This window comes from Gadus macrocephalus, chromosome 2 (assembly GCF_031168955.1).
Source record: "Gadus macrocephalus chromosome 2, ASM3116895v1".
NCBI classification, from domain to species: Eukaryota; Metazoa; Chordata; class Actinopteri; order Gadiformes; family Gadidae; genus Gadus; species Gadus macrocephalus.
The window spans coordinates 11,645,141-11,671,731 of NC_082383.1; the positions used below are offsets into that span (position 1 = coordinate 11,645,141).

At 40.9% G+C, this 26,591-nt stretch overlaps 1 protein-coding gene across 1 annotated transcript; it reads right to left on the bottom strand.

Moving 5' to 3' along the window:
- Positions 1–212: 212 nt before the first annotated feature.
- cacng1b (calcium channel, voltage-dependent, gamma subunit 1b) lies at positions 213–22,096 on the bottom strand. Its single transcript, XM_060040984.1, has 4 exons — positions 21,359–22,096; positions 2,920–2,994; positions 1,778–1,915; positions 213–1,400 (listed from the first exon to the last, which is right to left on the bottom strand). The coding sequence occupies exons 1-4, from the start codon at positions 21,597–21,599 to the stop codon at positions 1,168–1,170; spliced, it is 687 nt and encodes a 228-aa protein (XP_059896967.1). The 5' UTR covers positions 21,600–22,096; the 3' UTR covers positions 213–1,167.
- Between the last annotated feature and the right edge of the window lie 4,495 nt (positions 22,097–26,591).

Below are 26,591 nucleotides of genomic sequence, written 5' to 3' on the forward strand. Positions count from 1 at the left end.
GCCTAAAAACAGGGGTGGGTGGGTCAACTTACCCGGCTCATCTAACCCCACTCTCCCCTATACAGTAAGATACCTTATACAGTAACTATGGCAGTGGGAAGAAGGAGGTTGTGGGAAAGAGCTCAACATATGATAAATGTTCAACAGAGGGAAAGGCAATCACTCACCATTGTGTTGCTGCTGAAAGGGAAATAATGCATTCAAGAACATGCGCCTAACATTTTTTTTTATTTTGCATCATATATATAGAAAGATGATGCAATTTGCATTAAAACTCAAAGTTCAAAACTCAAACGTTAATTTCACTTAAAAAGAGTAATCTCGAAATCATCATTGATATCGTTGAAACAGCTTATAAATAGTGTAAATAATTAATAATTATCTTAAAAAATAATCATAAGATGGAATAAAGCTGTAACACTTTTACTACAAACCTTTATAGCATCCTGCAAAATACTATAAAGCTCTTGTCATTATGTACCTATTCTATACATACTACTGATATAAAATAGCTTCTTAAGGGTATTTGATTTAATTTTAACATACTTTTATTATGGTCTAGATTCTAGAATATTGTACATTGATATACATGTATGTTAATAGGTAACAATAACAAAAACACGGCAAGAATTTTCTTTCTCAACATGATATCTTTCAAAAGAAAGCTTGCTCAAACTTTTCAAGTAAAAAATAATGCTTTTTACTTTTAATATTCTGCGTTAGACTGAATCATGCAGAACTCAAAATGTGCTATAATTAGAATTTAGTTATTTTTAGGTGTTTAGACTAACTGTACTGTACAACTCTGACTTGGTTAAACTGGGTTTACAGATCGATAGAATTGGGTTGGCCAGCAACCTGTGATATGCAGATTATCCCCCAAAATTGAAAACACAAAAATCGTTGTTACGCCCTGTCTGTCTAATACCCCTCCACCTCACACCTAAAGAAACAAAGTTCAACCACTTTTTATACTTGTTTTGATCCAACGTTATTCTATAAAACACTGTCGTGGTTTAAACTGGGTAAAAAGATGATTTAAATGAGGTTGATATACAAATACACCTAAAGGGACAAAACTCAACCACTCATTTCAATTAGTCTTGATCCTTTTCCAGTCCCAGTGCTTCCTTCCCCGCGGGTCCTAGCCGCCTAGAGCCTAGCTGTCTAGTCCAGAGTGTCCGGCTCTGCGTCCATGCATGTCTCCCAAGGGTTACGCGGCATGTGCGGCATGGAGATAAGGAGCAGCGCCACGCCGCTGAGGATGAGCAGGGTGAAGGAGGCGCAGGCGCAGGCAAACGACCAGGAGTAGTAGTACTCGAACCAGATTGTCTCGTCGCTGTCGATCATGCGCTTCACAGACTGCCGCATCACTTCCACTGAGATGATGATGCAGAGGCCTGGGGCAACACACAGATAACCGGCAAGGCAGGTCATTGGCATGTAAGTCTCACATGTGCAACTTTGTCGTTTCACTTTCTCTCCGTTTCATATTTGTTTAAACCAATCATGTTGCTTGAGGCAGTGATCGGCCAGTGCAGCATTGGCCAACACAAACTCGGCAAGCACTATAAAGTGTTAATAAGTGTATGGTAAAGTGTATGTAAAGGTTTCAAATAAACACCCTACCACTGTAGAAATACATGGATCACAATGTGGTTCCCCAGTAGTTTATACCCATGCAAGGGGTTTGTTGTATGCAAGGAATTATACCTCTTTCATCTATTACTCTGCAAACCACACAGTTAATCCTACACCTATCCCGCCATTGGCTGACCTGCAAATGCAAAGAACATTCCGGCAGGTCTCAGCAGGTAGTCTCTGCCCTTGCCGAAGGAAAAGATGACACACAGGGTGCCCAGTGTCATGAACACCAGGCTGAAGATAGCGATGGCAGCCGCAGAGATGTTGTACTCTGAGGAAGATTATGAAGAGACAAGTAGAGGGAAGAGAGAGGAGATAGACGGAAAGGATGGAGAGACAAGGAGAGGGAAAAGAGGCGAGAGAGAGAGAGGTTGAAGAGACAAGGAGAGGAAAGAGAGAGGAGATAGATGGAGATGTTGGAAAGACAATGGATGGGAGAGAAAACATAGTGAGAGGGTGGGGGAAGAGAGGAGATGAGGAAGGTGAGAAAAGACAGTGAAGAAACCTTGGTGAATAAACTAACTAACTTTCCAGGTTTCAAGGTATACTGAATTGATTTACCAGATCAATATAAATCGAATGATCCCTTGGAGCAGCCGCAGTAGAACGAACCACAACACAACACAACACAAATTCATTGATTCCTAGTTATTGATTGGGTGTTTATTAACGGGCAGTAGTAGTGCCAGTTCAGATACGAGAGGGGCCTTCTTCCTGCCACTCAAAGTCATAGTTTAATAATTAAACATTGTCAGTCTATTGGATTCCCCTGAAATTCAAACTGCCATTCAGAATACCACTGATTGCTTTCTCGTTAATATTCAGCAAACTGTGGATTCGTGCTGGATAAATAATAATATATGATATAAATAATATAACAAATAATTGTGTGTGTGTCTGCATATAGTGTATAGAGGGAGAAACTCTGTGATTGGAGATCAGAATATATGGAATGAATGGAGAATGTGGGGATGGCAATCATTGTCTATGTTATTGTTTGACTGTGTGTATGTGTGTGTGTGTGTGTGTGTGTGTGTGTGTGTGTGTGTGTGTGTGTGTGTGTGTGTGTGTGTGTGTGTGTGTGTGTGTGTGTGTGTGTGTGTGTGTGTGTGTGTGTGTGTGTGTGTGCGTGCGTGCGTGCGTGTGTGTGTGTGTGTGTGAGACAATGTAACTCTAAAGCATCCTATTGTTGGAGGATGACCTTTGACCAACAGGGCATGTTCTCTGGATGAGTTTGAACAGAGAAGACAAGGGGGGGTGGAGGGGCAGCCTTACCTTTCTGGGTCTTCACTTCAAATAGTTCTGCCTCTTCCCCCGACGTGAAGTGCTTGAAGTATGAACAGTTTTTGTCTATAAGGGTTGTAAGTCAGGGGGAAATAATCACAGAAAAGGGAGAGAGGTGGAGAGATACGGAGAGAGAGAGGGGGAGAGCCAGGAGAGGCAGGGGGAGAGAGAGATGAAACACTGATTGAAGTGGAGAGAGGGCAGGTGGCTCTGTTTTTCTGTGTTAAGCTGTGATGCTGCCAGTGAGTGTAAAAGGCAGGTGTCTCTTTGCTACCTTACAGCCAGCAGCGCTATTAACTTAACCAGCCGCCAGCATTATTGTGTTACGCTAGAGCCAGTTTTCTGGGGAAAAATAGAGAACATTAGCTGAAAATTACCATTGACAGGCTAGCTAGATCTGCTATGAGGAATTATAATATATATTCATATAAAATGAATGCTCTAATTAACAATAAGAAAAATAATCCAACATAAGGCCCAATCCCATTTCTACCCCTTACCCCTCCCCCTTGATTTTGAAGGGGTAAGGGGTATAAATGGGATTGGGCCTAACAATGCTTTGTGGATTTACTCCATTGAGAAATTAAAGTAACCCAAGCATTTTAAGAATCGAACCATCTCTGACCTCTCCTTATCCTTATCTAAGCAGTTTCAAGCCACACCCGACATTGAGGGTGCTTTCCTCTGATAAACGTAGTGTTGTTGAATTGCTCTTTTTTCATTTTTCTGCAGTCCTTCAATTTACTTTTTCTTTGAAATAGACTTTGTGCAGTCATATCCTCAAAGACTTTCTGGCATTTCTTGCTGTCGACTAGAAGACAGCGCGGAACTGACAGAAGTAAAGTAGGAAGAGAAGATTGAGGGGGTCAGTTATCTCCTCCTCCTTCTCCTCCTCTAGCCATTGGTTCCTTCTCTTTCTATAAAGGTAACTCTGTGTGTTCACGTGTGTCTCTATAGGTGTGTAGAGTTTGTGTGCGTGTGTGTGCAAGCACATGTTTGTGCAAGCGTGCATGTGTGTTTAACGCGGAGCTGTTTGATTCCCGCGATGAGGATCACCCAAGAGGTAACCTAGCAACAGGCTGCCGCTGGTCTTTACTGGTTTGATCAATTTGCCAATGTAAATGCAGAGGGTGTGTGTGTGTGTTTGTGTATGTGTGTGCGTGAGATAATAATTATTGCAATTGCTGTTTAGCATTAGAGTTGGTTTTAGATATTCTTCAGATTGGTATATTTCTGTATGTATGGTCTACTCTTGGGAATAATACTTCGATTAATCAGAAAACGCAAGTGGAATTTATTAATATAGCACAATATAACCATTGCTTTTGTCCCCATTTATTGTATTGATTTATTGACTCTCATGTTTTTATACCAACGTGTTATTTCCTTAATGACATACTCAGAAAAAAAAAAACATTTAAAAGTATTAAGCGACACAAGTTACATCATGGGAGGAAGAAGGTGTGGCACAAACATGGGTGAAGGAAGATAAAAACATCAAGACTCCAGAAAGCTGCCTAGCCATTAACTGCACTTGAAAAATCAGAGAGGATGATTATTATGCTGATGATTTTGAGCATTTGATCAGTCATTTTGTGTTTTTCAGCTCTTCTCAAAAGCAACTTCCAGGGATCAGATATTCAGATACATTTAGCAGGTTATGGAGAACCTCACCCATGACACTAATACTGATGATGATGACGATGATGATGTCGGTGATGAAAAAATATATAATGTATTTATGTAGCTATATTTATTATTATCATCGCGTAAATATTGCAGTGACAAGCAAACATTTCTAACGTAGAACCACATCGGCTAGATAATAATTTGAATTTATAACGGGCAAGTTTAGAAATGATTTGGGTTCTCGAATCTCAGTGGTAAATTGTTTGGGTGACTCTGCGAGACGAAAAGAGAGGGGTTTGTGGCTTTGTTTGATAGACCTTGCGTGTGTGGCTAATGGCGAGACTCGTCCAAGGTTGTAACAGCTGTCTCATTAATTAAAACCACTGCTTTATGCCTGTTGAAATCCACCTACCACTACTTCATCCCTTTCTCTGTTAACACATTCCACAGTACCTTCCCTTCGCTCTGTGTTTCTTCTCTCTCTATTTCTTAAGCCGCTCCTACCATGTCTCTCACCTATTGCTGCTTTAATCCATTCACCACTCAAACAACCTCCTCTTTTCTTTCTTAAGGATAAACAAGCCAGAATAATGGCCGTCTAACCATCAGTCGTACAGCAGATGATCATCATGTGATTATCGCCATCTTGGCTTCTTATTGGGATGGGTCAAAAGGTTGGCAGTTGTGGTGATGTTTAAAAAGGTAGGTTTGAATGAGATGCCTGCAATCTTTTTGGCAGACACAAAACACAGGGCAGAAAATCTTTTTGTATGTTTTGTATTTTTGCGTGTTTGTGTGTGTGTTTGGTCCTTAAACTGTGTTCATAGGTAAAATTCAATGCGTAACTTTCTTTTCAAAAGTTGGATATTTTTTTTTATAAAAGTACTAAGTACTATAAAAAATATCTTGATCCACCCATGTGCTGTAAAAACCCATTAGGTTATCTAAATGATGTATCAGCGCTTGGATATCAATGACTTCATCAACATGAATTTGCTTATTCTGGGGCTCGAACCACAGAATGGACTTGGGTTATGAATAATGATCTGCTATCAAATACAGTGCCGCCATTTGTGGGAGCTGCCTTGATAGAGGAAGGGACACGTGAGAAGGAGGGGCAGATATAGGGGCTATGGCAATTGACTCCCATCTGAAATGTACTGGCATTGATCCCTGATGTCCAGAGTCTACATGTAGGCATCCTTGAGTGAGATGCCTGACCGCTGCCTGCTCCTTTAAGAGGCTGTGGGTAAGGTGCTGTGAGTTCCAGAGTTGGATGGTTGGTTGGTAAAAAAAAGGAAGAAAGAAAGAAAGAAAGAAAAACTAAACAACCCAAAATACACCCCCTCCCGCTCTGCTCCCTACCAACATACGTATCTCTGTCATCAAGAACTGTTGCATTTTAAACACCTGTGATTGACATGCAAGATGGATTCCCTGAACAAATCGTGGAAAAGATCCCCTTGATAGAAAAATAATAAATACAGTATAGAAAAATAAATAGATGTATGAATCTGTGTGCACAGTTCGCGTTCATGGTACCCAATCCGCCAATTTAATGGATCATTCATGCCACCATGGTGTACGAGCCAACGACGACCGCATCCACTTAGTAAGTCCAATTTATCTTGCTTTAAAGATAGATTTAATACAATATGGTTGTGCATTGAAGATTTCATAACGTGTAATTCTTCATTTATTACCCTCTAATATCTATCTTAAATTACCGATTGCTTGAAGTTTGCAAAGTGCAATTGGGAAATTGGTTAGTAAGACATTCATCCAATCCATCTTTATTGAGGTACGTATGCACACACGCAAACAATTAACTTAATTTGCAAACTTCCTTAACAAAGAATAAATCAATACAATCGATTTGCATATTGGAAGTACGGAAATATAGATCCTTTTATAGTTTGTAAACAATGAAGGCGTATTCTGAGATGTGTGTGAATTTTGGCACAAAAAGAAAATTGGCTGGAACACTACCTCCATTACCAAACACATTAAACATTAAAACATACAAAACAAAAAGATTGTAAAAATACACTGCTGGTCACTAGTTTTACAACACCCCAATTCTTCCAGTTTAGTTTTTTTCCAGTTCTAATATATAGCAAACAATAAAACTGAAATAATAATCTGAGCCCTCAGGTAGGAGTTCGCCCTACTTCTCTCTAAGAAGTCCTCAATCAGTTGGAAGGAACCCTGGCCTCTCCCTTCCCTGAGGCGGTAGGGAAAACCCGCACATACCAACAAATGGTACTTAGAGAAATAGAATGTGAAAATAGAATTTCCCATTATAGTTACCAAAACCTGAAAAATAACGTAAATTGCCAAAAACTTTAGGTTACCAAAAAAGGCTTTTGCAGCGCCATGCAATACCCTCTGGTCTACACCTAGTTGGTCAGGGGTTCATCCTACAGCAAGAACAATGTAGGGGCCAATATGTATATTCAGTCTGTTTTGTTTATTGGTTTATTTTGATAGGTTGCTCACACTGTTGTGGTTCATGTCACTTCCCTTTGATTGACCCATGGGCGGGATTTAATCTATATACCTAGGCACTGAGAACTGCGGGAGTAATGGAAAGGGGGTTTGTGGCGCTCCTGATATTTTCCGTTTACTGTCGTTTACGGCCGTTTACCGTCGTCAATATCTTCGTCATCTTCGTGCATTATCTTTTGTTTATTGGATTTTATTACCATCAACAAGTTTTCATTCACAAGTTAACACTTTTTTCCACCACCCCTGAACAACAACCGAGGGCCAGCGATGCAGCAGTTAAGGAACGAAGATCACCTCCTATCGCCTGACACAGTTTTCACCTCCGCGCCGCTCTTTCTCGAGAAAGGTCAAACGCTCAGAAAATCGATGTCATACATCAACCAACCATACTGTTGATATGACAATCTCCAAGAATCAATTAGAAAATGTGGATAGAGCTCTGAAAGATATTGACTGGATTGGCCTTATGGAAGCGAGGATGCAGATGCTGGCAGTGACTTATTTCCCTCAAAAATCCTCTCTTTCTCCAGGAGGGGCGCCATGGGAGAAAGAAGTCCAACTCTCTCCCCTGGCTCGACTATGCCTGTTTAAAGCTAATGAAGCATAGGGATAATATAATATAGACAGACTAAACCTCACAGGAGTCAGAAATAAAGTGACGTTCGAATTAGGCAAGGCCAAAGCAAACTTTTCAATCCAAATTATTGAAAACGCTAAAGGTAACAGTAAAGAAATATGGCAGGGAACTAAAGGCTTGGAATTAAAAATAATAATAAATAACAATCAGCTGGTGTGAGACCCTGTTGTTCTGGCACAAGAACTTAATTCCTTCTTCATTAAATCAATTGATGATTTGGTGAAACAATTCATATCTTTTGAGGGTCCTGATCAACAGGTTCCTGCTCTATCTGACAATGCTCATCCCAAATTTTACATTGAAGAAATCACAGAACCAGAAGTTATTGATATCATAACGGCTTTGAACAACTCTAAAGCCAAGGATATTTATGGACTTGACGCTAGCTTTATAAAATCACATAAGGAGGCTTTAGCACCCCCAATCATGTACTTGGTTAATTTATCTATAAAAAATGAAATTGTCCCTAAGGTGTGGAAATTGGCCTCAGTCACCCCAGTATTTAAAGCTGGGGATAAATCTGACATGAATAACTATAGCATTCTACCTATTGTTTCCAAAATAATTGAAAAATGGATCACTAAACAAATCATTGAATTCCTCAGCAATAGCTAAACACCTTTACATCCCATGCAGTTTGGGTTTCGGCCACACCACTCAACCGAGACTGCATTGGCCATGATCATGGAAAAAATCAAATGTCAGCTAGATAGAAATAGATGCGTTGGTGCCGTATTCCTAGATTTAAAAAGAGCTTTCGACACCGTCAATCACAAGGTGCTGCTATCTAAATTGTCCCGTTTAAATTTTTCTGCTCAAACTATTAATTGGTTTCACTCATACCTGTCACACAGAGAACAATGCACCGTGGTGGGCGGGGCCAGTTCTGCTTACATGGGTTGTCCAGTAGGAGTCCCCCAAGGGTCTATACTGGGGCCCATTTTATTTTCATTATATATTAATGATTTACCAGAATACTTTTTACATGTTGATCTCCAGCTTTACGCAGACAACACGGTAATTTTTTACTAAAGCAAACGATCCTGAGAAGGCAGCATGTGTGCTCTCAACAGCTCTTACACATATACAAACATGGCTAAATAGATCGTGTCCTATCTTAAATGCAAAAAAACCTGTTTGTTTGTCAAAGCAACCTTCTACTACAATGCTTTCTCAATCTGGGGTGTTCTTGGGCACAGAAGAGTTGGAAGTTGTTAATGAGTTTAAATGCTTAGGCGTGACTATAGACTCCAGAGTCTCTTTCAAAAACCATGATAAAATTAATCAAATCAAAAAAAATTCAATTCAATCTTTGTAATTTTAAGCAAATCAGAGGATCCCTCTCAGATGCAGCTGCTCTGATGTTTCTGCACTCAATGATACGTTCACATCAGAACTACTGCATCACCAGCTGGTCTATGTCGGGTTCCACTATCCTAAAAACAGTTGAGCTTCTGTACAAAAAGGCACTCAAGACTCTAGATAAAAAAAAAACGTTCTCTTATCATCATTGCAACATCTTAGAGAAATATAACTTAGTGAGCTTTGATAATTTCGGTAAATTTTCCTCTGTATGCTTAATTTATAAAGCACTACATGGCCTGGCACCAACTCCACTGCAAGAGTTTATTAAATATAGACAGACTCGGATCACCAGAGCTGTTGTAAATAGGGACTGTGGGGTTCCTTTTAGAAAAACCTCCTTCAGCCGTAACGCACTGTCCATTAAAGGTAGTGCATTATGGAACACAGTACCCCCAACTATAAGGGAATGTCACACTCTGGCTACCTTCAAGAGCCAAGTAAAGGTCTGGCTTAGAGCCAACCAAACGTGCAACCACCTCTGACTGTATGCTGTACCGTATATGCCCAGTAGAGCATATTAATGAATTGTGTCTCAGTTTTCACACATGCTAATCTATTGTCCTGTTTTTCTTTTTCTTTCTTTCTGTTTCTCCCTGTTTTATATAGCAAATTTTACTATTGTATATCGTTCGTCATTTGTACTGTTACATCGACCTGTCTTATGGACTACAGATGGTAATTAGCCCCAGGGCTTCAATCTGGCACATTTATGTGTACTGCTGTACATGTTTATTAATGTGCATTGTCCTGAAATAAATACATTTAACTAAACTAACTAAATAAATAGTAAAACGTGAAAATGGCAGAAAAAAATGGTTGCAGAGCTGCTGCGGGAGGCCTCTGCAGCTCTAGAAGAGCAGCGGGATGCAGGGTCCGAAACAGCAACAAACATGCCTGCACCAGATCACACCGGAGAAGGGCGCGCAAACCGGTGTTTGACTAGTGACTGTTAACTGGTAGAAAGCAGAAATGGAAATTAACTTTTTTGCCCACCAGCCACTGTGGCAGGTAGATTTAAAAATCTAACAGCCACTCATCTTTTTTACCAGCCACTTTTTATACGCTATATATCTTTTTTAATATATGCATACATTTTAAACAATATAATAGTAACAATAGATCAGTTGGCGTTACGATGACAACTTTGGGGATAATTCATCTATGCAAAGTATTTTCATTAAAAAACTAATTGACATATTCATAATAAAACAACATGCATGGCTACACCATCATAAGTCAATCGGAAAATTTGTTTTTTTATATTTACATGTGACTGGATACAAATGTGTCCACACAGACATGGTAACTAACGTATGATAGTAAGCATTATATGCCCTTAACACTAATATTCAGAAAAAAACACTGCCTCAAAAGGCTATTGGCTTAAGTAATACAAGTAGAGGCATATACTTGTAACTTTATACTCTGAACTTTTAAACGTTGCAAACGTGCAAAAACATAATTATATATTTATGTGGCATTCAGTCCAATGTTGAAAATATATCTGTGGCATTCAGTACGCCAATGCTGTGGTAAAGTGTGTAAAGTATGACCAAGTGTTTCTTTCTGTTCAATAGATAGAACTTCATCAATCCCCTGTAGGAGAAATTTGTTAAAGGTCCCATGACATGCTATTTTATGCATTCTTTAATATAGGTATTAGTGGGCAACTAACACAGTATTCAAAGACGTTCCCGAAATTCAGCCGTGGTGCAGAGTTACAGCCACTCCGAGCCAGTCGCACATTGAGCTTCCCCCAAATGCGCTGTTTTGGTGTCTGTAGCTATAATGCAAATGAGGAGGAGCGAGGCGGGTCAAGGAGGAGGGTGGGGGTGTGGCCCTGAGCAGCTTGCAGCCACGGTACCATGCGCTCTGTTTACAGTGGATGTATCGCAATGGCGAGGCGCACAGCCTTTAGCCGTGTTCTGTAAATATTCTAGAACACACGGGAGTCCTGGAGCTCTATATCTAAATATTATCATTTAGCCTACATAGATATCTATATCATATAATATATATTATCACGGCCAAAAGCTGTGTGAGCCGATATTATGAATCTCAAACGACTGCGTTGGGTTTTCCGACGTTCCTGGTTCTTCAACGTCCTCATCAATGTGAAGTAGACTGAACCGCGACAAGGAGGAGAAAGGGATCGTTGCCGGGCAGCGCTTAGGCACCTCCGCCTCCGGCGGTGGTCCCTCAGCGGGTCTCAAGCGGGAGACATTCGCCGCCAACAATCCCTTTCTCCTCCTTGTCGTGGTTCATGTTCTTGAGGGAGTCAAAGCCAAAGTTCCTTCCCCCCAATTCATTCTCAACCTTGGCTGAGATAACCCCCAATACGAGTCTCTTTGTAGAAATACCAGAGACGAGAGTCCGACGTGTTATGCGCCATAACACCAAAAGCAGAACGGTTATCCAAATAACAAGGAAGTGTACAACACTTGCGTTACAGTCCTGGATCTCTATATCTAAATAATATCATATAATACATAGAAATCTATATCATTTAATACATATTATCACGGCCAAAAGCTGTGTGCGCCTCCAGACGATATTATGAATCACAAACGACTTTGTCGGGTTCTGCGACGTCTCTGGTTCTTCCACTTTCACATCAACCTGAAGTCGACTGAACCGCGCGCTGCCTGCTGCCGGCTGCCCGCTGCCGGGCGATGGTGCCTCGCGGCAACCGGCGGCATGTCGCAGTTCACGTACTTCAGCGAGTCAAAGCCAAAGTTCCTTTCCCCCAATTCCTTCTGTAAAATGTAGAAAAACTGCGTATTTTACGCCGTCATGTGCAAAAAAGCGCTGCTTTTTACGCCGCAATTAAGCCTTTCAAGAGCACGCGTAAAAAGCGCCGTTTTGAACATCATACCGCGCATAAAATACGGCGCGTTTGTGCACATCACAACGGCGTAAAATACGGCGTTTCTCTAGTATGCTAATAATCTCCGCCCTTCTTTTCTCTCAGCCAATGCATTTGAAGTGTTTGCGCCCAACCGCTGAACAAGACAAGCAGACCAAATCAGTTCAGCCAGCACAGATCTGTGTGGTCACCGTGGCCGTGGCCCAATCGATAGAGACGCTTGCTCTGTAGGCAAGAGGTTGTTTTAAAAAATAAATAAAAATACATATAAAGACGTTTCAAACGTTCCATCGAGTCTCTCGCATTCTACAATGGCCAGCTTTATTGTTTCCCATGGGAGCCGGCGACTTAGTCTGCGAGTGGACGATCTGAAACTAAATCGGTAACTAGAATTCTTCTTTGAAGGTTGTGCTCCACACAGAACCTCCTCACCGTCATAACGGAGCACTTCGGGGCACCAGATTGCTTTAGAGCGGTACTGATCGCGTCGTGTCTTTCCAGTGTCAAATAGTTCACGAATAAAATCACCATAAGGTTCAAGTCCGGCCATAACTAAGGCTAAATATAATTAGACAGTCTATTGCTGGTCAAGGTGGTTGGCTCTTTTTTCTTCGCTGCGTTCTGCCTTCTGGTGTAGCCTATAACTATACATGTATCTATTGTTTTTCTGTTTAGGATTTAAAAAACCAACACACAAACACAAATGCCGTTTATTTGTTTATTCCTTTTGCCCTTTTTCAGTTTCAAAACCAAATCAGAAAAAACAAAAAACAATCCTGTTTTTTCTGATTTTGTTTTAAATCTGAATATTCAAAGAACGAACCATACACGGATTCTACTGCCTCCTATATTCTATCAATTTACTGACACACACAATGTGTGGCAGTAAAGTGACAGGATCATTCCATAGACAAAAATCGTTCCATATAACTAATTTAATTTTGGATAGTCATTGCACAGCTGTAACCAAGTATTCTCATTATAGCCTAGTTATATCCTAGTTTTGCATATTTATACATTGTATCCTATTTTCATATTTCATGTGGCATCTGTATTTTTATGTAGGCTACAGCATCTGTATTTTAAATTTAGCTTATATCTTCTTTTTACATTTTACCTTTTGCTGAGGTGGTCGCTGTATTAGCCTACTGTATAGGCTGTCTGTATTTGTGTAAGAGTTATTTGAATTGTGTAACCTGCTGGATTATGAAAGTTCGTTTGGGGTAAATAAAGTGTCTGTCTGTCTGTCGGGGAAAATGCCGTGAAAAATGTACGCACGGTGTGTTCAGGATTAGGACTGATATAGCATATGTCGACCTAGGCCTAATCAATCGTGTTTTAATATTTGAAGAATTCATATTAGTCTCTTCTTTTCTGCTGTTGGCCTTGATGGGGAGATATTTTTTTGCTGCCATGCACAAATAGTTGAATCCAACAACATTCCTGCGTCTCCCCCTCCTACAGAGCCCATTTAAGCACCGTGTCAGTAGACACGGTGCAGTTAGGCTACTTGGCTCCCCAGTTCATCAGTGTCTCTCTCTATGGCTCCCTCTCACTCCTTTCCACTGTGTATTTATATCGATTGAACAAGAGAGGATGTAACGATAACTCCACGAAAATAAAGGCTTGATGGCTATAATAATTTAAATTTAATTAACTTATAAAGCGTGTATACACCGAGATGATCTGGCTGGCTGACTAAAAAGCATTGCGATCATAAAAGCGTGACCATCTGACAAAAGCAGAAATCTGAAAATAAATGGTATGATGTTCAAAACGGCGCTTTTTACGCCCGCTCTTGAAAGGCTCAATTGCGGCGTAAAAAGCTGTGCTTTTTTCCGCATGACGGCGTACAATACGCATTTTTTCTACATTTTACGGCTTTTTTACGGCGTAATGAAGGTGATACGCGTCTAAATTATGCCGTTTTCTGGCGGGGATGGCTTTCCATATGGTTTTGGCTTGTGTTGCGTGTGCTTGGTTGGTGGCGGTCGGCAACTTTTATTGGGCTGGTTTGACAGCGTGTTACGCTGTGGCCTCCGTTTGCTGTGCTGTGCTGAATCAATGTCACTGCGGATTGCATTTGTGTGGTGACGTTCGTCTGTTGCTCTGGGTTTTTGTGAATTTTTCTGGTTGAAAGTTCACGTAATGAGGGATGCAAATTAAATGGATTTGGACCATGACAAACTACCTGTGGAGAGGAAGGTAGGTGTATAATGGTCTGTTCAGTTGGACGTCTTCAAGTTCAAAATAATCCTCAATGACCGACACCACACAAGACGGGGGATTCTGTCGACTCTCAGTTCTGTATATGATCCCCTTGGAATGTTGGCATCCCATGGCATGAAAATGTCCCACTCTGAGGTTTTCTAACATTAATATGAGTTCCCCTAGCCTACCAATGCTCCCCCAGTAGCTAGAAATTTTGTTGGCTGTAATACGGAACCAGGCATTCTGCTCCGGCTTTGAGAAAAACGAAGCTCAGACGCACCGTTTTGGAATTTTCCCTGCATGTCGTCATAAGGGGAGATGCCACCTCCCCCTTCTCTGCCTTGCCAGCCAATAGAATTTGGCCAGCCAATGAGCAACCGTGGCATAGTCCTCTCTTACCACACCCATTACATACAATTGTACATAGCACTAGACTCAGAGGTACAAGCAGCCGAGGTTCCAAACTTTAACATTTAATCCCAGAGCATCACAGAGACCCCTGGCATTCGACACTTTATGGAGAGTGGACTTCCCAGATTTGGACCCAGCCCTTGATTAGGACAAAGTCTTGTCCAACATACTGCTGGCTTCGAGAAATTCTGATTACCAGCAAATACATTATAATTTCCTAAATAGAGTTTATCTTTACCCCCAATAAGCTCTGCTTGATGAATAATGTGCATGGTACTTACGCACATACGTTTAGGGAATGCCCTCAAGTGGCTGGGTTTTGGTAGATGGTAGCCTCTAACCACTGTGATGTTTGAGTTCACCCTCCCTCATACTAATGCTACACTCATTTTAAACCTGTCCCTAACCTGTCTAATTTGGGATTTTCACCACTGAAAAAGCGAGCTATATTGGCCGGACTTACAGCAGCGAAAAAATGTATTGCCACACGTTAGAAGCCTCCTCACTCCCTTTCCGGTAGAGTTTGGGTTTTAGAATTCCTCGACATTGTCTACCTAGAGCTATCAACAGCTTGAGTACATGCAGCAAAGGAAACTATGATGGAGATGTGGAATTCAGTCTCTGTGACCCTCAAGAGTCTTTTAGTATGATCACGTAACAGGGGTTGGCCTGAAACCGGGGAGGGAGGGAGGGAGGTTGTCATAAGTGAATACATTTTTGTTTTAATTTTTTGTTTTGTCTCAAATGTACCTTTTGTTTCTGTTTATAAATGAAACCTTTTTATTTATTCATGTTAACTTTAAAAAGGTAATATATTCGATCATTTGAAATGAGGACAATGTCAACCAAATATAGTGGTTGAGTCTGCACAGTCATCACTATGTCTGGTTGGCAAGAGGACTGTATAGACTTCAGGGCTGCCTCGTTTCTGCCCCTTGATTAGTCGATGCATCGGTTGGTTTAGTCATGGTCACCAGACTTTGTTAGTAAATTTTTATGCATTTTTCCAGCTGACTGATTATTATTTCCTTCCGTTATTTGTGAACAGCAATCTTTAGTAGATAGTAGTATAGTCAGTGACGGCTGGTGGTGATTTTGGGTGGGTGGGCTAACGAATGCATTACATTTATCAATACTACTAGGTCACCTTTATATCTCTGTTCATAACTTTCATATAATGTGAATGATTTTTAAACAAGAATAAGGTGTAGAGAAATGCGTGTCTTTATTTGAAGCACAATTATGAATAAAAAGAAAAATAAGGTGTTTAAAGTGCTTCACTGAGCTGAAATTGAACATTTCTAACTAAACCATTAAGCAAAATAAAACTTTTTTTGTGCCTAAAGTATAAACAATTAAAATGTTGACCGGTCTCCCTTTGCGCAAAATGCGGCTGTAGACGATCACACACTCTTTGGTAGAGACGTCTGTATGTATGTGGCGTTAATGTTTCGATACGAAACGTTGTTGACCCTCTTACAAATGCACTATTACCGGCCATATTCTGACCGCACTCCTGACAGTAAAAGCAGTGCATTCCGTAATGCACTGCTTTTGCATATGAAGGGGGCGTGTCAGGGCACCTGTCAATCAAACGTCAATGGAAGCTTACGCTACTGTGCTTGGGCTAAATGAAATTAGCCCAAATGGGGGTGTGTCACAACACCGGTCAATCACAATGAAATTGCCGATTACGCTACTGTGCTTGGGCTGATTGACCCATTTGGGCTAAACTAATTTAGCCCAAATGGGAAGCATATTTATACCAGTGTCACGATACCTGTCAATCAAAATTGAATGGAAGCTTACGCTACTCCGCTTGGGCTGAATACATTTAGCCCATTCACAGGAAAAAAAACAAGATATATCATATATCCTGGGTTTTTCTGTCACTTTTTGGTGCAGTTGCTGCTTTAGGTTCTACCAAAATTTAAAACAATATGTTCTAAGGTTTATAATAATATTTTTTAATTTTTACTGTAAAAGGTAGGGAGGGCTGAGCCCTGTTAGCCCATTTATACCAGCCGTCCCTGAGTATAGTTTAATGAACTTATCGATTAGTCTTCAAAGTCCTATGACTAATGGATGACTTAGAATTGTGAGGACAGCTCAGATAGACTTGGACATTCATTTGAGGTCAATGGACAAAAATGACTCATACAATTAAAAATAAATCCATTAAAGACACACACTTCCCACACTTCTATGTACTGAAAATTCTGTAAATCCAAATGGGAGTAAACGTGTCTGATCTACAGTATACTGTGAGGCTCTGCCATATACATTATCTAGTTATAATATATACAGATGTACTTCCATTCTTGTCAACACTTCAACACAGGATTTTGAAGTATATGTTATCGCCTCAATATAAAAATCCAATACGTTTTTTATTATCTTTTACAATTACTATGCGATATCAACCCGGTTTCACGCGATTTCATGCTCATGCACACAAACGTTAATCTATTGAATCATGTCCCAGAACACGATTGTCGTTTCTCCGAGTATTCAGAAGGGGTGTGCGCTAGAGCACGGAAACCCGACCCGAGCCTGACGGGACCCAACGGTACCCGACGGGCCGGGTCTGGTTCGGACTGGTTTATAACCTTATACATACATCTAGTCTAACTCTATACATGTCAAATGTATGACATGCTGTACGTATAGCCTAGTTTTTATGTTATTAATATTTTAATATTGTCTGGTTATACCTGAACTTGGTTAATCCCTTCCACATTGGTGAAAGTGGATTTTTAATGGTCAGATACAGATCTTGTTATAACGATAATTGAATAAAAGATATTGTCTACTTATAATATTATAACTCAATAATTGTATCTATTTATATATAATATATATATTTGAAATAATTAAATTAAATATAAAACCAATTACTTTTCCATCAAGAGATATTTTTTCGAAAAGGTGGGGGCGCAGTGCACGCTCTAGTCATTGATTCGTCAAAACAACAATCCGATTTATCAGATTTATAAACCCACGTCCCTAGAAGTCTTACACCAGAGTAGTTTTACAATAACGGCTCGAAACATGTGACGTGCCTACGTTTTTTGGCCTTTTCTTTTCAATGGGCCTGCGTCCACGTCACGTGAAATGCTATGGTGGTTGCCATCGACCGCCCCCTCTACTCCAAACCACGTTAACGAGGTTAAGGGCGGCAACTGCGCTGCCGTCAATTGTGTTGTTTTTGTCATAAAATAGGGTCCGCTGGCTAGGAAATAGACAGATTTCTTATTGCGGAAAAGGTTTATATTTTTCTCTATATTTCTCTATTTAAAGGTTTATCATGCGTGAGAGGTCATTCCACCTCCTGAGTGTGCTTCCTATTTATGTCTAGTGTACCCCTTCTGTCCACAAGCTTCTTTTCTGTAAGGGCTAGAACTCCAAATCTCGGATACGTCGTTCTCGGAAACCCGGGAAACGTGCGTATACATTTTGGCATCTCTAGCTATCTCGAAAAGGCGGGAAAAGGGGCTAACCCTGACCTCCAGAGTAGAGTAAATGTGCATTAGACAGAGGTTAGTTTTCTAGTCCCCATTTTTTGTGGGATGGGACGTTTTTGACGTTTAGGGTCACAAGCCGGCACCACGTTTTGTTATGAGATAACAAAAAAGTTAACGTGCATTTCTATCATAACTTTTTGTCATTATTAAAGAGAGGCCTTATTCTCAGACATGCATGTTGGATGGCTAGGTGGGTGTATGTCTGGGAAGAACTTCAGGCCAAAATCTTGCAAGTTCTCGCTGGGTGAGGTACAACAAGATGGAGCACTTGCCGAGTCATTTTTTGTAGGCCTGGAGCTCCCAAGTTGATAATCAACTGCGTCCTTTGAGACCCCCTTTGATATAAAAGAGGCCCCAGGTTTATAACTTACTTGTTACTTTCCTTGACTCAGAAGTTGACAATTGCATCACTTCCTTTAGGGCTTCAGCCTCCTAATTGATCATTGTAGTTTATTTGAATGCCCTCTTTCATAGATATGACACTACCACCACCGGGGCGTGGCAACAATTCTCCATATCCATATTGGGATGGGTGTGGGGGGGGGGGGTGCTTGTGGACAGTAGGGGTACACTAGACATACAATCACCAGAAATAGTCAATAGACACTCAGGAGGAGGAATGACCTCACACATGATTGGCCCTAATTTAACAGTCTGATACGCAAGTGAAAAGCGCCAAACGCAAGTAGCTTTGTGGGCGGTTCTATGGTGATGTTGCTATTATACCGGCGGATAAATGACTCTTGCGTCCAACGAAAATCTAAAATGGGTTGCCCTGAAGTAGCCTAAGTACCCGTAGGTGTGGTTTGGGCGTAACGTGCAATAAACCAATGAGAGTGCCATCTCCCATCCTCTTTAAGAGCCATGAGCGCATTTGAACCTGACAAATTGATATTTTGACAGGTGCATGACCACATGACTTTCGAACTTCCAATGGCTCAGTTTATGGCTAAATAATGTGGCCTAATTCACACATGGAATAGCGTTTTCTTCTACAACTTCAGAAATACTGAGTCATCATGTAAATTGCAGCAAAGAAAACTTAACACACAGATGATGGGTGGGTCTATTCAATGATATGCCGCAATACATTAACAAACACTGTTTCTTACCAGTATTGTTTACATTATCGTTATCGACTTGTGTTGCTAATATGCATGTGTCCCCCCCATTAATATACATTGCCATGGACAGTATTATGCGTTATGTGTTTAGGTTGCGTGTGTTTAAACAGATGGAGGCAAATTATTCATTCATTCTTTTTAACACTCACTTGCTGTAAAATGATGTTTTCTCACGATCAAATACTCATCAATCCTAAAAGTTATGGGCTTGTACACGATGTCTGTTTCAAAAAATGCGTATTTTCTCCCTGACTTCTATTTCTATATAATATAATATAATAATAATAATAAATTATATAATATGTAGGTATTTATATAATAGTATATAATATATCTAATATCATGGCCAAAAGCTATGTGCGCCTCAGATGATATTATGAATCATAAAGACTGCGTCTGACGTCTCTGGTACTACACAACAAGTAGAGACTCGTAGTGGGGGTTATCTCGGACAGGGTTGAGAAGAACTGGGGGAAAGGAACTTTGGCCTTGACTCTCTGAAGTCCATATTGAACCGCGACATGGAGGAGAAAGGGATTGTACTCCCGGAGCTGAGCTGCCGGACTGCCGCCGAGCTCCTCCCGCCGGAGCTGCCGGACTGCAACCAGAGCTTCGGCGGCAGTCCGGCAGCTCCGCAGGACTCCCTGCCAGGCAGTTACATGGCAAACTGACAAATGAGACTTCTATTTTTGAATGGAATATCCCTGCTTCTGAAATGCGCGAACATCTCTGCCCAGCGCTCGTCCGCTGGTCCAAAAAAATGTTAGCTATGCTCTGATTGGACGGGGTAGGGGGAAGTGGGAGGTAATATTCAAATGTGACCCCTTCCTCGCTCGTTTGGTAACTGTAGGCAGGGTACTTTCAGAAATGCATATCTCACTCAAAAAAATCACGTACAGACTTTTTTCAAAGTGTGTATGCGTGTGGGAGCACCAGAGACCCAAAACAACAACCCTAACCCTAACCCCAAATCCCAGGAAAAGTGTTGTTTTCATAATATGTCCCCTTTAAGAGACGAGGTTAGCTTCAGTTTTTGAGGGGGTCTGCTGTAAAAATCGGATAAATCGGTTAGAGCGGTTAACTAGAGCCTGCACTGCTCAGCCCGCCCCCACTATGATTTAGGCAGGGCTCTGGCCCAATTTATGCCCCCCTGACAACTCTCACACACTTTGAACACACCAAGTGGTTAGATGAAAACGATGTGTATGTGTGTGTGTGTGTATTTAATTAAATATTAAAATATGTATTATCTATATAAATATAAGTATAAGTAGACCATGTAGCTTTTATTCAATTATCGTTATTATAAAAATCTGTATCTGACCATTGAAAATCCATTTCCACCAAAATGGAAGTGTGGTTCCAATATCGTCTGATAACCAGACGATATTAAAATATTCATAATATAAAAACGACATAAAAAATAAGGTTTTATATATATATATATATATATCCTTATATCCTCCTTAACATAGGAATATTGTGAATATAGTGTATTTTTTGTTATGGTTCTCAAGAAAACCTGGGTTACATCAAAATTTAGGTTAGTTAGTACAATAATAGTGGTTGGGCATCAAGTTGAGACATGCTATGACATACCTTGAAACATATCAAAGTGATCTGATCGTGAAAGTATCAACTCACTCACATTGCAAGATTCTGTTCAGTTATCAATTTTTTTTTCAATAGTTATAATATCTGGTAATACACCTAGCAAAAAATGATGGAATGAAACTTGCCAGGCATCAGAATATATATTTTCTCAGCCACACTTTACTTTAAGGTATAAATTATTACTTATAAAAAAAGTAATGTTAGGGAATAAAGTAATGTTATCGCCAACAAAATGTAATCTTACAAATCCTATTGAATCCCAAAGTAGCCTATTTAATCTTATGGAATATATGGAATTCAATGTATCCTATTAAATCCTTTGTATCCTATTTAATCCTACTTATCTCATTGAATCCTATGATCCTATCTATCTGAAACGTTATTTCAGAAGGATGTTATGTATCCTATATTTTCATAAATTAAATTCGTCCTATTGATTGTTATGTAACTTATTGAATCTTATATAATCCTATGTATCATGTCTAAGCTTCGGTATCTTAATTCACAGCCAAGGTCTTAATGTAATCGGACGGTTCCCTACCTCCGGGTAGACTGATGGGGCCGCAGCCCTTCCACTCAGGGTCCTCCTCCACCATGAAGATGGTCTTTTTGCAGAGCCTCCAGAGGCCGAAGTAGGCAGCCTGGCAGGTGGTGTTGAGCTTCTCCACCCGCGGGCTCAGCACCGCCCAGTGGTCTGTGGATACGGCCGCCAGCATGGACCCCATGCCCACCAGAATCAGCAGGGATGTGATCTTCACCCTGGTCACCTGCTCCTCAAACATGGTGGCGTGTGTGACCTTGTTGTATACGTGTGTGTGTGTGTGTGTGTGTGTGTGTGTGTGTGTGTGTGTGTGTGTGTGTGTGTGTGTGTGTGTGTGTGTGTGTGTGTGTGTGTGTGTGTGTGTGTGTGTGTGTGTGTGTGTGTGTCTGTATGTGCCTGTGGGTTTTTGTGGGTTTTTGTTGGGGTGAAAAGGTCAAATGCTCGAGGTATGTGTTTTTCTGTGTGTTTAAGAGGTGTGTGTGTGTGACTCTGTGTGTGTGTGTGCGTAGGTAAGTGCCCTCCTGGTCTTTAGGAATGACTTCTCACCGTCCAGGTTGCGCAGGACCGTGATGTACAGAAGTCCAGTTGATGTGTTTGTTTGTCCCAAAAGCACTGCCTCACGTCTCCTTCCTCTACTTCTTCACTCTTGTTTATGTCGTTTCCTCTCTCTTCTTCAACTCGGTCCTGTCCTCCTGTTCTCTGCTCTTTCTTTCTCTTTCTATCTCTGCGCTGTGTCTAGTGGGGTTGGTGGCAAGAGAAAATAGGCCAGATAATAGTGCCCTAGTTTCATATCTCTCTCTCTCTCTCTCTCTCTCTCTCTCTCTCTCTCTCTCTCTCTCTCTCTCTCTCTCTCTCTCTCTCTCTCTCTCTCTCTCTCTCTCTCTCTCTCTCTCTCAGTGCCTTTGGTACAGTAGAACAGAGGACACAAGACAGCGACTTGGTCTAGAAGTGATTCTAATCTATTTCCACACTGTGCGTTAAAGTCCATGTGCTTGAACAGGTGTCCTCAATTATATGTTTTTTAATCAATTCAATCACTCTATGACAAAAACATGTAACATATAAACACTTATACAACGGGTGGCTTAAATCCAGCAATCTGATTGGTTCCTAACTGTTGTATAATGAGCGTATACATAACTGCTATGACGCCCAATCATTTTTTGAAAGTTTGCATATCACTCCGCGCCTGGAAGTAGAAACAGTTACAAAGTAAAAAATATGTTGAATGATGGAGAGGGTGTAAATGTTGTTACTCCGGGAGTGAGCAAGGCGATGGAGAGACTAACGAAAGCTTAGGCACACGGCGAGTGAACTGCTCCATAGGATAAATTGCCAGCGAACCGCTCTAGCCGAGCCTTCTCTCGGAGGGACGCTAAAGTGTGTTGCATAGCGACCGTCGTGCATTTTGAAGGCAGCCAGGAGGGACTACTTTTTTGTATTCTTTAATAAAACAGCTACTTTGACTTTCTTGTTTTTATTTTAAATGTAGTGTGTCTATGACTTTCGTTTTGCCATAATAGTAACCGTTGTATAAAAGCAATAGATCACTTTAGTCAGTGGTATGTGCTCATTAAATATAACATATGCTCATACAAAACTAACCAGGATGCTCCGTACTCCAAGGCTGACGATCACTCATTGAATTTCCAATCACATCGAATGCTCTCTGTCCCTTTTCCATAAATCCACAATTATTCAGTCAGATCCAATATTAGTTTTTGTGTAGCTTCTGTTTGCCAAATAGGATTCTTGGGATTTTGAATAAACTCACTTATTTCTCAGCCAATCAGCCGGTTGCAACCCCTTTATCCAGAATGGAAAATGGAACTCAAACCATCAAATTAAATTCAATAAATTAATGTTTTATCTCATCTCATAAAATACTGAAATATAAACTCTCTGTGGATACACAATACATGGTAAGATTAGGAAAGGTGGTGAAATCAAGTATTTAAGTCTCAAAGGCACCATCAACCTTTCCCTGTAAAATAAGTCTTTTTATAAACGACTGCGCCCCAATTTAGGCAGGGCTCTGGCCCAATTTATGCCCCCCTGACAACTCTCACACACTTTGAACACACCAAGTGGTTACATGAGAACAATGTGTGTGTGTTTGTGTGTGTGCGTGTGCGTGTGCGTGTGCGTGTGCGTGTGTGTGTGTGTGTGTGTGTGTGTGTGTTATAGAGTTATAGGATGATAAACCAGAACTATGGCGATTAATAATTAGATCTTTGTTGTTGAAGACTGTTGATATAAGAATACGAATTATCATAATATTAGCAGTCTAGGTCAGTGCATTTAGCTATAGTTTGGTATTGTGGATTACATGCTAACATGATATTTATCTTATTGTAAAGATGGCTAGAATCATATCCATTAGTGTGAATGTCAAAATAACTCATGGATATGTGTCAAGGTGGATATATCCTTCTGGAAGTTTCCAAAAGGAAGCCGGAAGAGAGAGAGAGAGAGAGAGAGAGAGAGAGAGAGAGAGAGAGAGAGAGAGAGAGAGAGAGAGAGAGAGAGAGAGAGAGAGAGAGAGAGAGAGAGAGAGAGAGAGAGAGAGAGAGAGAGAGAGAGAGAGAGAGAGAGAGAGAGAGAGAGAGAGAGAGAGAGAGAGAGAGAGAGAGAGAGAGAGAGATTATTTTTATGTAATTATAAAAACATCTTTATTATCTTCTCAGAGATTTGTGTGCGTATGTGTCTCACTATAAAATAATGCAGTCTGCTGTTCAGAAAGACATTGGCTTTCAAAATATATATATATTTATGTACAAATGCAGAACCTTTAAAAATCGAGCCGGATAGATTGCAAAACCTTCCGAGGGATTCCGCTGAATTCTTTTTTGGGGGCTATTGACAGGCAACATTACTCAAGATAATTTAAATTAGCTCTTGTTAGCCTGCAGCAATTTCTATGAGGGTGTTACTGCCACACTTTATAACTTGACTCACTGTTCAGCGGCCAGTAACATGAAAGGAAAAATACACCGAACCAACATTAAAGATTAAATAATAATGCCACTTTATTACTTATCCCGAACGCAAACAACTTGAGGACTGTTTAAAAAAACAAAAGGGTGGAGGAAGCCTGGGCCAGCCGCGCATTGGGCCTTCGAAGCCAGGAGTTCCTCCTCCTAACCTACAATTCCCAGACCCTCTAACTAATAACAGAAATACGAAAAAGCCTATACTAACAGCCCTCCATTCACAGAATCCAGCTCAGGACAAGGGACAACCTAACGACAGGCCAGCGGCCCGGAGCTGCAATAGTGAGTGGCTTGGGGGTGCACAGGCCACGCCTTAAGTAGCGGCAGTAGGAGTAGTAGCTCCAACCCCAATCAGGAACACCTGAGAGGCAGAGAAGAGAATGAAGCAGAAGGAATAAAATATTGATAGATGGATACAATTCAGGTTTAACGTAATGAAACCAGCCAGCTTAGACATTTAAACTTGCCTGGCAATGTTCTTGCGTCTGTTCGAGATTTTTGCAGACATCGAAATCTACTTTTCACAAAGAACAGTATGAGCTGTACTCCCAACTAAATAGAGAGGGTTATTTTCTATTTCAAAGAGCTGACCAATAGCAATTCATCATCGGCCATTGTGACTTCAGTTTATCCAAATATGTTCATGAATATTGTGGTACAAAAGCCATTTTGTGTCGACCCAATCTCATGACTAATATGATAATACCAATTGCCCAACCCTGCTTTTATGATTACGCAGGGCTGGGCAATTTGTATTATCATATGACAGTTCAGGCATGCATCTTCTACCTTGATGAAACATCGAAAAGTTGACAGTTGCATGGCTTGTACTTTATACATTTGTGAATAATACATCATTGCAGAACATACCAACGTCTTGTATTCAATAGAGGGCAAAAGGTCATGAGACCAACCAATTGTGGAAGCATATATCTTGTTAGCCCTGCGGCACTCTGACCTTCTAAAATATATATATATGTATGCACAATAAAAGTATAAACACAATGAAGAACAACAAGCCAGCGATTGTCGTGGATAAAACCCATGGTCTAATAAAAAATGACGTGAGTCGAGAAGGACTAGGGTTGTTTATTAACCTGACCTTAAATCACCATGACTTACCAGATGTGTTTAGGGGATGAGCCCTGTGAAAGCAAGGGTTTGATGGTTGTCGTGCAGTGGTTGAGATGGTACCATGTGGTGTTCCCTTCAGGTTCTGGAATCTTGCTTTTCTACTTATTGAATACAAGATCATGCATGCATGCTGGTGGTACGATATTGTAACAATTGCAGTCGCTCCAACGCACTCGTGTCACGAATCACAAAACACACATAAACACACACAAACACACTTAAACAGAGAAAAAAATTAAATAGAATAAAGATTAAAAAAAAAAACACAAAACACACAAAGCACACAGCCAGACTTTTGTGCACAACAAGCTTGCTCTTAAGATAGACTATTCTGACTTAAGTTAGAACCTGTTGGATGTGCTACTTCTACAACAGGTTTGTTAAACAATATATCTACCACCGCACTCCATCAGGGTCCGTTTGGGCGGGTTCCATTCTCTCAGTTTGGTGAGGTAGCAATTTTCCTGAACTCTGAAGAGACCCCAGCGCTGGTTGACCCCTGGACTTCTGTGGACGAGCGGCAGCGGGGATAACTGTCCCAAACTGTTTATAATTCTGGGCCCTGTACTGGATTTCTGTACCCTCCCCCTGCTCTCTGGTGTACATTGTGGATTCAGTGGGCACCCTTAGTTACCTTGGCCCATCCAGGGTCCCGCCGACCTCTGTCCGTAATCTTCCAGTCTTTGCTGTTGCTGTCCCTGCGGCTTGTGAAGAGGATTATTCACACAATCTCCTGCTGTTGGGTATACCTCTCCCATCCCGTGGATCCCAATTCCCCTGTGTGTATACATTAACATTGGGTGGAGACTGTGGAACATTCGCTGTTGGTGGGGCATGCTGAACAACTGGTGCCATTGTATTTGACGACAACAACCACCTTGTTTCTTCTATCTTTACCCTTTTGTGTTATTTCCTCCAATTCGTTGTGGTCCAATCTTCTCCTGACATTTTTAGTCTGTTCCTCCCTTCTCTCTTCATTAAGGCGGTATCCATCCACCAGCTGATCGCTAAAATGTTTATGAGTGTGGGATGTGAGCAACCGCACCACACTCTCTAGTGTGTATCTGACTGGAGGGGGCAGTGCCTGCAGTTTGGCCTTTCTACAC

What these genes read in the sequence shown, in the direction of transcription:
- cacng1b (XM_060040984.1), bottom strand. Translation starts at nt 21,599, where the DNA reads ATGTTTGAGGAGCAGGTGACCAGGGTGAAGATCACATCCCTGCTGATT. An exon ending in CCCCATCAGTCTACCCGGAG is followed by an intron (nt 2,995 to 21,358) that starts GTAGGGAACCGT and finishes CAACCCTTATAG; the next exon opens with ACAAAAACTGTTCATACTTC. An exon ending in TGAAGTGAAGACCCAGAAAG is followed by an intron (nt 1,916 to 2,919) that starts GTAAGGCTGCCC and finishes AATCTTCCTCAG; the next exon opens with AGTACAACATCTCTGCGGCT.